Raw genomic sequence first — 12,735 nt, 5'->3', positions numbered from 1 at the left:
AAATGTCCTCCTTCCCTTTCCCTTTACATTTTAGATCTAATTTTTGGAACTTTTTCATACAATGCCTGCTCCTTCAAACCTACTCTTTAGAATACAGACTTGGAATTGGCAACACGAGCATCTTGTATTCTACCTCAGTGATGCAGTTAAATGTTCATGAAACTCTGATCAAACTTTACACTTGATAAGTATTTGTTTAATCTTAAATTTCTTCTGAATTGTTAGTAAAAGGTACTTAGTTTCCTCCTGCAAAATGTAAAAGTGTCATATGTAACCCATTACTTAATTGATATTTCTGACCCACAATCTTACCTTCAAGATTTATACCTGATTTTTCTGAAATATCTTCCCATTATTGATATGGTATACCCCTACATCACCATGCATATACATATGAATTAATATAATGGAAAATTTAGAGTTGGAATTTGTTGTGCCTGTGTTCAGTGGCAAATGGCATAATTACTGGAAGCACAGCATGACACCATGAGATGGCTGAAGCTTATTTAACCTGGGATTATTACTTCGCCATGAAAGTTCCATGATCCTTCTCATATTATGTGATCTGATCAGAAGCAGGGACAGGAATGGATGTATTGTGGAATTAATCCATATATTACTTTACAAATGTCTAGAAATATATCTATTGATTTTACCCAAAGATCTGTGTAATTACAGGCTATAGTACGACGACTGCAATCAACACTTGTAATTGCAGAGCATGACAATACCAGTTTAACACCAATCACCCTTAATGCTCTTACTGCTGCAAAGAAGCTTGGTGGAGATGTGTCATGCCTAGTGGCTGGCAGCAACTGTGGTAGTGTAAGTAATATACAACAAATTACTTGTGAAAATATTCCTTAACCATCAAAATTCATTTCAATGTTTCTTTTTTAATTATTTTCTCAAACATTAATGAAAAGTAAGTTAATGGTCTTGGTGAAGATTTGTCATACATGGTGGCTCATTAGCTTTGTTTGAAATACACTTGACCCTTGTTTATCCGGACCACGTTTATCCAAACTTCAGTTTATCCAGACAGTGTCCAGATAATAATTTAATAATTTGAGTTTGGAAGTTTAACAAATTAATTACGAAGTGGTATGTGCAGCAGTGATTGGTGGAGATCAATGTCCGTGACATTGAAATCCTTGTATCAGCTAGGAAACTGGCACAGAAGATTGATGTAGGAGATATTAGGGGGAGCGATGGGTGGCTGCAGGGATTCTGCAGTGTTCTGTCTTTTATCTTTTTTAGGATGGTTATTAAATTTTATTTACATTACAATATACATTTTTTGGGTTAATGTTTACTATCAGCCCGTGTCAGTAGTGCATGACATGGCTGTGTGTTGTGGTACTATACTCACTGTTCTTCACGCATATTAAGGTTTTTTTTCACGCATTCTACTATTACTGTTAGGTTACTTTTAGGGTAAGGTTAACTTAGATTCAGTTTGTTTTGATTTAGTTGTCAGGGAAACCATAAAACTCAATTTTGCATTTCCTCAAGAAGTCTAAGGAGACAAACGGCTATATTTGGCAAATGAGGGGTCCATTCGTGTTATCCGGACTTTTTATTATCTGGACCAGTGCCTGCATCATTTAGTCCGGAAAACAAGGTTTAAGTGTATGTGAAATTGCTGTGTAAGAAATTAGTAAATCTTTTTAATTTACATAGCAATGCTTTCTTTATAATTATCTTGGCAAAAGTGTCTCAGAAACTAAAATGATCCTTCCTTGAATGATCGTCATGGCGTTATGCCCCTTTCATTAGGTTGTTGCTGAGTTATCCAAGGCAGCTGGCATCAGTAAAATCCTTGTGGCAGACTCAGAGGCTTTTGTTGGTTTTCTTCCTGAGCGACTTGCCCCACTGGTCACAGCCACACAAAACCAGTTCAAATTCACTCATATTGTTGGTAAGTACAAGAATATCCATAGACTGCTCACATTAAGTTCTGGCTGGATAGTAAATGATTTTTCTCCTGGAAAAGTAAAAGAATGAAAAGATTTTGAAATTATAGTTGTTGCATATATATATTTGACATGTTTAAGAAAGATAGGTGCTCTCTTTTTCTTGATGCAGAATATAAAAGAACCCCCTAAAAATTTTCCATAGTGAATGAAGATAAGGTAAGATTCACAGAAAATGAGAATCCAGCCTACTCTACCCTCTCCCTTTCTCCACCCTCCTTGATCTCCCACTTGGATGCTACACCATTTATTTTCTGCATGTGTGGGGGAAGGATCTTGGACCCTGATGTTCCTTTCAGCTTTTCTTAGTACAGCAGGTCCTCTTCTGGACCAGCTATGGATCCTATAATCCCTCAGCATAGACAAAGGATTTGCAAGGGCAATGACTGTAATAGGCTGATAACTTGTTCTTCTCTTAACCCTTAAGAGGTCAGCATTGATTTACCTCCTTAATACTCGTCCTGGTCACCCAAAATTCCATTTTCTTTTTTGATTCCATATAACTCAAAATGAGCATAGAAAAGTAAAAATAAGAGTTAAAGTTTGAAATCGCCATTTTTAAATGGCCTACTTGAGCTTTAAATTTAGCTTGCTCAGTGATGCTGCCAGACATACGACTTTTGTATATAATGGTTACATATTCATAAATTAACCCATGTTTTATGAAATGAAAAATACAAAAAAAATATTTGTAAATACTGTAAATATAATGTAAAAACTAATTTGCTAAATTGGAGCAGTTTACCACAAAATATTGTTTATTATTTTTTCTTTCAGTATCTAAGCCTTTTAGTATTGCAGCATGGTGTGGTATTCTTCAAAACAAGGCTAAATGCCTAAAGCTACATCACACTCATGACAGTAATACTGAGTGTTGCTCCGTTTTTTTGGTCGTGTCAAGACGGGGCAACAGGGAGGGGTTGGGGAGGGGGGTGACTAACCTATGTCAGAATGGTGGGAAATTGTACTGATATATGCTAGACACTTCAAAGAACATAAATACTGAAGCTGGAGGAAATTTCAAATGCGTAGAAAACGAGAAAGGGGCGAACGTACTTGTACGTGATTGACCACATATAGTAAGCAAAGACTCCACGTACATGTACATGGATTACCTCTTATGGGTTAATCATCAAAATCTCTATGTGAAGTGAAGGGTCCAGGTTTGTGTTGATAACAGATGTGAGAAATGTCAGATGTGGGATGATGACATGTTGAGGGCTTGCAAACACCAACATCCACTGGAGGATAAATATAAGTTTTACAAGAAATATTCTTCTGTCTTGCATTCATCTTGCTTTTTCACTGGGGTATGTGGATTCTTATACCTTAGTAGGGGATGAAGTACCTGATGGTTCTGCTGTCATTCCCCCTTCCAGGATAGACTGGCTTCACAGGTAGGGCCTCCTGCCCAGGATATTGATATACACCTAACCCTCCGTTATCGCGCGAAATTGGTGCCTAAAAAACTGCGCGATAGTGGAAAACGCGATAATGGAAGTGAAAAATAAATAGGAAATAAATAAATTGGTGCCTCAACCCAAATATTTTCCTAAAAAACCAGCTCTGAATAACAGAATATGCGTGCGAGACTGAGGGATGGTGGTGGTGGTGGCGCCACGGTGGTGGTGGTGAGCAGAGTGACCAGAACCAATCAACTCCCTTATTCAAATCACGTGACATGAGTACACAGTGATGATTGGCTGCTGGCTCCTCTTCCTCCTCATGATCATCATCTTTCTCCCCCTCCACCTCTTCCTCCTCCTCCTCCTCCCCTGTATAAACATTTGTCTGTGTGTGGTTGGGATATGGGTAGTTCTACTACTTCTACTACTACTACTACTACTACTACTACTACTACTACTACTACTACTACTACTGCTGGTGCGCGATAACGACTTTCCAGATGCGCTAAAACTGAATTTTGCAGATTTTCATAAGTGCGCGATAACGCCTAAACGCGATAACGGTAGGGCATGATAATGGAGGGTTAGGTGTACAGATGTTTCATGTGTTTAGTGTGATGTTGCAATTTGCTTTCTTAGTATGACTGGTGTTAATAAGCCTACTACCCTCAGAGAGGTCATTAAAGAGGAAGTTGAGGAGATAGTTCAGCTTCCTAACCATCTTTTGGTTACGGGTTCCTCACTGTTGACCATGGTCATACCCAGCACCTCACCCACCCCTGGCAACAGAGTGCTTGCGCTGGTGAGACAAGTTGGGTTGTGTCGATTGGGGAGGGACAGTTACCAGTTGGTTATCCGGGATCCCTCCATACCCCTACGTAGTGTTGACTGCTTAGGATTACAGGGTTTGGGTAACTACTACAAAAGCGTTCCACTAAGGGATGTGACTGGCTCTCCTCTGAAAAAGGAGTTTTGTGTGAATAGCAGCCACTTGGCAGGACAACAATGCTTACCCACCTACCAAGAATGCTAGAGAGCCTACACATCTATCTGGGCAAGTTAAATGTTCACAACCCGAGTGCTTACCTGGTAGTGATCAGGGTAGGGATGTTGTTGCGAGCATGGTTCATGTAACCATGCAATCTCATCTGCCCTATTCAGATGGCAGACAGGCTTCAGCCACCTGGAAGAGGGCAGAGGATGCTACCATGGCCCATGTTAGCCATGCACCTCCTCATCCCCATTCAGGAGATGGAAAGGTTTTGGCTGATTGTCGTATGGTTCCCTGCCACAACGTGCGACCAATACCCATCCATTCCACTTTTGCAGTCATGGAAGAAGGAAACTAGTGCTCATGGTTGATGGGCTTCATGTGGTTCCCTGCCACAATATATGATCAGTGCCCACCCATTCCACTCTTGCAACCATGGAGGGAGGGAACAGTGCTGCTCATAGTTCTAGGGCTTCATGGCATATGAAAGTATGCAAAATGCTGCTCCCATACTCTCCTGCCAGTTGCTTAGGTGACAAGTTAGACTCTCTGCCTACAGCTCATGCTCATGAGGACTTCTATCAAGCTTCTGCTGAGGAGGAGGATCATCAAATGGTCAGTGAGCCCTTCAACCTCCTTAAATTACTTAGTTTTATTTATGACCAGTTTGTGTTCAACTTCCTTAAATTACTTAGTTTTATTTATGACCAGTTTGTGGAGGCCAAAGGTGTTCATGAGACACATCACAACTGATCACTGGGCACTGGGGCCAGGGCAAAAAGACTATGCTACAACAAGAGAGGCATTTGTTTGTACCCTTTAACTTGTCATGCCCCTTGATGAATTCAGTCCAGTTGGTGAATCATTGGGTTGGTGATTACATGTGTGATGGACACATAATTTCTTTGCCTTACACATGCATACCGAAAAGGAAGTAGTATGTAGTTAGTGATGATGCTTCTGAAGGGAAGGGTGCTGTGGTTAACCCTTCCTTATCTCACCTCATGTCCAGGAATGAATCAGATATCCGTTCAGATATGTCAGCCACCAACTTACTTCACTTATAGGAAAGCAGTGCATGGTACTAGAGAAAAGCAAAACTTTCAGTTCTGGATATTTGGTACTGTCTCAAGACTGGTTAAGCTTGGGATGTTGTGTCTAGTAAAGGTATCTTCATTGTGCAGGTGGTCTCTAGCATGCAGCAGTAAATGGAGAGTGCTTCAAAAAAGACCACAATAGTTTTGGCTAACCTTTTGACCTTCAGGAGACAGACTGTTTTGAAGAACCTTCTCTCTTCTTCCACTTCTGAGAAGTACATCCTCATACAGTTGCCAGTGGACTCTGCCTTTCTCTTTTAGGAAGAAAATGTCCCTCAGGCTAGGAAGAATGCCAATGCCAAGTTCACAAAATCTTTTCACAAAGTTACTGCTGTAATGCTTAAGAAAAAGCCCCAGCAGATGGAATCATCCATGGTTAGACACTCAAGTGTTTAAGCTTTCTGTGTATAGGTATAGATAACCACAACAACATGCCTGTACCTTCAAGAAAGTCAATCTGCTCAGTTTTCTCTACCTTTCCTTGCAAGAGGCATAATACTTCAGCCCACATCAAGAAGTGTTTTCTTCCTTTGATCTCATAAATAGCATCTTGTCTTTCACAGACTTGGGAGATATGGCAGGTGAAGAATTCAGGGGTGCATATAGCTAGAATTTTCTTCACAGTTTTTCAAAATTTATTGCTGGCAGATTTTCTGCTTAGGCAGTCCTCAAAACCCTAAATTATCATTTGGTGAATTTTTTTTTTTTTTCCAAAAATTAAATCCACCTCGAACCATTTTTAAAGTTCTCCGTGCTGTTGCATCATAGCCTGAGTCACACCCCATCATATGCAATTGCTTTCAGTGCTTGTATCTACATGAAAATATTTTCTCTTGATTAATTTAAACTTGGCATCCTTACTAGCAGCTAGAGGAAGGGTGGAGCAAGGTGTCTGCCTCTCACAACTCATGGTAACTCAGTGCCTCCCTAGTTGTCTCAAGGGGAGGTATTTCATGTTGTTTTGCTCTACTTTTGCCAAAAATAAAATTTTCACAGACATAAATTGATAAGAATTAGGATCAGAAACTTCAAGAGGAAGAGATGAGTGGCCAAGACAACAAGAAATAAACGTAGAAAGCTAGCAGCTGTGACTGGCAGCTGTGTATTACCCCATGCTTGGTGGCATGTGGCTTATTATTTCCCTCCTGCCTTGCTCCATCCCACAACCCCACCAGCCACACAATCTTCACCACATTCCATCTCCATATACTACACTACACAATCCTTTTTTTTTTTTTTTTTTTATTTATTTTTTTCTATGATCACCACCACAACTATACATTCAACCTCACTAAAGCTATGACAAAAGATTCTATTGGAACAGAGGTGTGTAGCTGAACTATACTTTTGTGATGAGTAATGATTACTTCACAGTGTTCCTATCTCATTTAAACAAACTAATTATGACTCAGAGATATCCATTACAGTTGTAAAAGAGCACTTTGCTGTGACACCGCAGATGGCACCTTCTGACACCCTCACCTACAAGTGAATAATATTTTTTAGCGAAGTGGGATCTGATACCTTATCATCCTATCATGCTCCAGGAAGTCACCAATTTATACACAATCATATATGAAAATTTCATGCCATTCAAATGTATACAAATAGTTACAGACTGGTTTTGCCCCATAATTGACCTTCAACCACTTCATCCGCAAGACCAGATTTCAAATGGAGACAAGTGCATCAGTGATGTCAGCCATCGAAAACGGGAACTGGATGTTGTCATTAGACCTGCAGGATGATGTTTTCCATGCCCTCTTTGGCCTAAACCCTTGGAAGGCTTATGGACCTGATGGGGTCCCTCCTATTGTTCTCAAAAACTATGCTTGTGTGCTTGCACCTTGCCTGGCCAAACTCTTTCAACTATGCCTATCGACTTCTACCTTTCCTTCTTGCTGGAAGTTTGCTTATATTCAGCCTATTCCTTAAAAGGGTGACTTCTAATCCTTCAAAATACCTTCCTATAATTTTAATGTCTTGCTTGTCTAAAGTTTTTGAATTTATCCTCAATAGGAAGATTCTTAAACATCTGTCACTTCACAATCTCTTATCTGATTGCCAATATGGCTTCCGTCAAGGTTGCTCTACTGGTGATCTTCTGGCATTGCTTACTGAGTCTTGGTCATCCTCTTTTAGAGATTTTGGTGAAACATTTGCTCTCAAGTTAGACATATCAAAAGCTTTTGATAGACTCTGGCACAAAGCTTTGATTTCAAAACTGGCTTTTGGCTGATTTTACTTTGGCAAATCATTTGTCTGCTAGATGGCGCCGTTCACATGAGACACTACACTTCGCCATACTCTCAGTTGCTACGCGGACACCACACTAGTCGGACGTCGGTACCGCCTCCTGATACGTCGTTACTGCTTCTGTTATCTGTGAGTGGTGCGGAGTATTACCTATTACAATTTTTACTTGTTTGGATTGTGTTGTGGATATCCGTTACCTGTTATAAGGGCGGAGTATTAACTATAGGTATCCGTTACCTGGTATAAGGGCGGATTATTGGTTATAGATATCCGTTACTTGATATAAAGGCGGATTATTGGCTATAGATATCCGTTACCAGAATTAGGGTGGATTATTGGCTATAGATATCTGTTATATGAAAATAAGGGCGGTTTATGGGCAATCTCGTGAGCCAACATAGGTGCGAGATGGTTCCTTCTTTGTTACCCATCATAGGGGCGAGAGGGATATTGCTTAATTTCCAAGTTTGGGCATCTGACTTCCCTGCATACTAAGACAGGTAATTTTCAATTTACAGTTGTCCTGTGTGAGAGGTTAAGGCACCTGTGGGATTGGTATAGGAACAGCTGTTTCCAGTGGTGGCGTCTTGTTTACGTTAGTTGCCATGTCTTGGACGCCTTCTGTTGCTAGCCATAGTCCTGAGAGATTTAGAACTACAAGCTTGCCAAGCACCTCATCTAAGTTTAAGGAACTTCACAAGGGGAGTAAACATGGTGAGGAAAGATCCAGGTCCAAGAGCCGTTCTACTTGTCATGAGCGGTTAAGTTCCTCACGGTCACCTACCCGATCTCCAACCTACACAGGTGAAGGCAGCACTGCCCCTTCTTTGTGCATGATTATGGATGCTTTAACTGAGTTGAGGAAAGACATGGACAAACTTAAGAAGGATAATAAAGGTGGGAACTCTAATGTAGTTCATAACAATGCTCCCCTGCCTTTGTCAAGTACTACTTTGGTACCTGTTTCTCAGGAATTACCTGCGGGATTTTCTGGATTTAGATCTCCATCGATGGAGGCCAGCAGTGAGGAGGAGGAACTCCAGGGGGATGTTCCACATGGTAGTGTCTTGCTACAAGGTGCCAAGAATTATGGACCCACGGAAAATGTCTCAGAGGAACTTGACAAGGAGGTTGCTGCAATGGTGAACCACCTGTTTATTAATGGCATGAAACAAGAAGACTACAAAGCCATTGTAGAGGATGATGTCACACTGAGACCAAGTAACTGCCATGCGTTAACACAAGTGGACTGCAGCGCACAGGTGCTGGACACGCTGCCTGCGGAGGCGAGGAAAGCAGACTTCCGCTTACATGAGGTGGGAAAGGATATTACTAAGGCAGCTACGATTGTTGTCAAATCACTTACAGTGCTAGATAAGGTGGCTCGTGATGAAGAACATCAAGTCGTTGCAAATGAGGTGGCCATGCTTAATGGTGCCTTGGCATTATTGGGTAATGTCCACTACAGAAACAACTTAACCCGGCGACATGTCATCAAGCGGGACATTAACCTCAAATATTCACACTTGTGCGCAGACAAGGCTCCCATGACGGGTCTATTGTTTGGGGATGACCTTTCACAAGCCACCAGGAAAATTGAGGAAGCAGAAAGGCTGAAAAGCAAGTTCACTTGTAAGAAGCCTTGTATGTTTTGGACTTCCAGCAGTGGCAGATTTGGTGGGGGTAAACAGCGGAACTTTTTTGCCAAGGCCCCCTCCTGTGGATTTTCATCCAGATATCAACCATATGGATTTCACAGGATGCCCTCCAGTGGTGAAGCCAGGTGCTCCTACCCTGGTCAAGCTTGGACGTCAAAAAATCTGCGAGGCCGGGGTCAACACAACCCCCGGCATTAACTCAGGTGAGACAGCAGTTTGAGGCTGGGCAACTTCACAAGTTTATCAATGAATGGCATGTGATTACGAGTGACCCGTTCATCTTGGATATGGTGGAACATTGTCATGTGGATATAAATGAAGATAGTATTGGATATTTATTTAGTGAGGATATACAGTATGTGTTTAGTGAGGAAGACACACTGATTATGCATCAGGAGGTTAATAAATTGTTAGAGATAAAGGCCATCATAGAGACACAGACAGGATCAACAAATACTTTCACCAGTCTTCCTGAGGAAGAATAAGACTTGGGATTACAGGATGGTGTTAAATCTTGAGAAACTGAACAGGCATGTGGCCTATAATCACTTTAAAATGGAAAATTTCGAACAAGCACTACAGTTAGTTAGTCAAGGTGATTTTATGGCCTCTATTGATCTTAAGAAGGCATATTATTCAGTGAAAATTGCAGAGGACCAACAAAAATATCTTTGTTTTAGATGGTCGGATAAGGTTTACCAATTCACATGTCTACCTAATGGATTTTCGGATGGACCTCGTCTCTTTACAAAACTTCTGAAGCCTGTTTTCTCAACACTAAGACATAAAGGCCACAACATCACTAGTTATATAGATGATATGCTTATGTGTAGTAGCTCTTTGCCTAGAAGTTTTGATTGCATGAATGACACTATTCATTTGTTACAGAGAGTTGGTTTCTTCATAAATGTGGAGAAATCTCTTTTGATTCCCACTACATGTATTGAGTATTTAGGCAATATGATAGATTCGGTGGCCATGACTGTTACCCTGCCTGTGCGTAGGAGGGATAAGATTATGCAGCATTGCTCTCTTTTAGTAACCAAAAAGAAAGAGAAAATTAGAGTAGTGGCTAGAGTGATTGGACAGCTGGTGGCAGCAATCCCAGCTGTAGAGATGGGGAAGCTGCACTATAGGAGGATGGAAAGGACAAAGATCAAGGCTTTGAAAGAGGCGTGTGGAGATTTTGATAGATGGATGGATATTACTGAGGAGATTAGAACAGATTTAAACTGGTGGATTAAGGAACTGGAGACTCAGAACAGGAAAATATTCAGAAAGGCACCAGATACTGAGTTGTTTACAGATGCTTCAAATCTAGGTTGGACAGGTTGCATCAATAGCATCACTACTAATGGCAGATGGTCCACAGATGAGGTACGTTTGCACATTAATGCACGTGAATTAATGGCTATATTATTCACATTGAAATCTTTTACCCATCTCCTTAGAGGGTTGCACATCAGGGTGTTATGTGATAACACCACGGCGATTAATTACGTGAATGAGATGGGAGGTGTTAAGTCAATAGTTTGTGATGACATTTGTCGGGACATATGGGAATGGTGTGTTAGTAATGGTGTATGGATTACAGCTTCTCACATACCAGGCAAGTGCAATGTAATGGCAGACGCAGCATTACGTTCCTTTAATGACAGGCATAAGTGGCAGCTGAATGAGATGATGTTTAAGGAATTGTGTTATATATTTGAGACTCCTTGCATAGACCTGTTTGCTTCCCGTTTGAACAAACAAGTGGCTCAATTCTGTTCATGGACACCGGATCCAGAGGCTGCATATATAGATGCCTGTACAATTCCATGGGCAAAGTTTGACTTAGTTTACCTCTTTCCTCCATTCTCTATGATCTCTAGATGTCTACAGAAGTTACGGGAGGAAAGGGCCAGAGGATGGATCATAGTTCCACTTTGGCCATCACAACCTTGGATGGGCGTGCTCCTTCGGATGCTAGTAAAGGACCCTTGGGTCATACAGAGCAGGAAGAATGAATGAATAATGAAACACACAAATTTGATGGCTTGTCAGTTGTCAGGACACAACTTGGAGCACGTGGAATATCTAAAGAAGGTACGAAATCATCATGGCTTCTTGGAAACCAGGAACTGAGAGACAATACAACCCTCACGTCAAGAGGTGGTCACAATTTTGTAGTAGAGGGAACATTAATCCCCTTGCGCCGTCTGTAGCAGACATCTTAAATTTTTTTGTTTCATGATTTTCACAGAGGTGTGGGTTATGAAAGTATTAACATGGCGAGAGGGGCTCTCTCAGCCTTAGGAATAATGGTGGAAGGCTGCAGAGCGGGAAATCACCCACTCGTCAACAGATTTCTGCGAGGAGTTGTTCAACTTGCACCCTTCTACACCCAGGTATGCGATGACCTGGGATGTGAAATCTGTGTTACAGAAGATAAGGATCATGGAACCACTACACAGCCTCTCTCTGAAAGACTTGTCGCTAAAGTTGGTGATGCTGATGTCACTGACACAGGCAGCCAGGATCCAAACTTTGCACTTATTATTGCTGGAAAGCATTGCATTTGCAGAAGACTGAGTTTCAGTTTTGTTAGGAGGTAACATCAAGCAATGCAGGCCAAAATTTTATGTTCGTACAATTATGTTTAGAGCTTATACTCAGGATTACAGACTGTGTGTATTTAGGACTATGAAGGAATATATAGAAAGAACTGAGAGGCTGCGGACAGAATCTGGGAATGCAGATGGGAAACTACTTATAAGTTATATAAAACCTCATAGGAGTGTTTCTAAAGACACGGTGGCCAGTTGGCTTAAGATAATGTTAGGTAGGTGTGGGATTGACACCAAGCGGTACACAGCAGGTAGTATTAGACCTGCATCAGTCTCTATGGCAAAGGCACTGGAAGTGCCAATTGCCACTATCATGGCAAAGGCTGGTTGGACGCAGGAAGCCACATTTGCTAAATATTATAATAAGGATATACAAGGGGACAAAGACTCTTTTCAAGAGGCCGTGCTGGGCTCTGTATAATGTATGTTTTGATCTGTTATGTCCATTGAGGATAATGTTATATTTTCATAAAGAAGACTGGGACTTCATAATAGGGAGTTTTCTTTACACCTATTTACAAGATGTGATTTTTAACTGAATTATCTGCATACAACACCCACATGACTTTAAAATCTCATGTGAACGGCGCCATGTAGCAGACAAGTCATTTGCCGAAGTAAAATTACAGAAGTACATGAAACTTACCGTAGGTTAGTTGAAATGTGCTTCGGATTTTGCGAGGCACATCACGTCTGCTAGATGGAAGAGTTCACATGCCCTCCACTCCCTCGCTTTGTTAAT

At 41.1% G+C, this 12,735-nt stretch overlaps 1 protein-coding gene across 1 annotated transcript in view; it reads left to right on the top strand.

The window, feature by feature from the left end:
• LOC123512157 (electron transfer flavoprotein subunit alpha, mitochondrial-like) overlaps positions 1 to 12,735 on the top strand; it is a 200,364-nt gene that overhangs the window by 51,975 nt on the left and 135,654 nt on the right. Inside the window, exons 3-4 of the mRNA XM_045268362.1 lie at positions 679 to 825; positions 1,780 to 1,921. Of these exons, the coding sequence (XP_045124297.1) occupies positions 679 to 825; positions 1,780 to 1,921 (289 nt within the window). The remainder of the gene's footprint in view (positions 1 to 678; positions 826 to 1,779; positions 1,922 to 12,735) is intronic.

This window comes from Portunus trituberculatus, chromosome 33 (assembly GCF_017591435.1).
Source record: "Portunus trituberculatus isolate SZX2019 chromosome 33, ASM1759143v1, whole genome shotgun sequence".
NCBI lineage: Eukaryota > Metazoa > Arthropoda > Malacostraca > Decapoda > Portunidae > Portunus > Portunus trituberculatus.
This window is presented reverse-complemented; position numbering and strand designations above follow the sequence as displayed.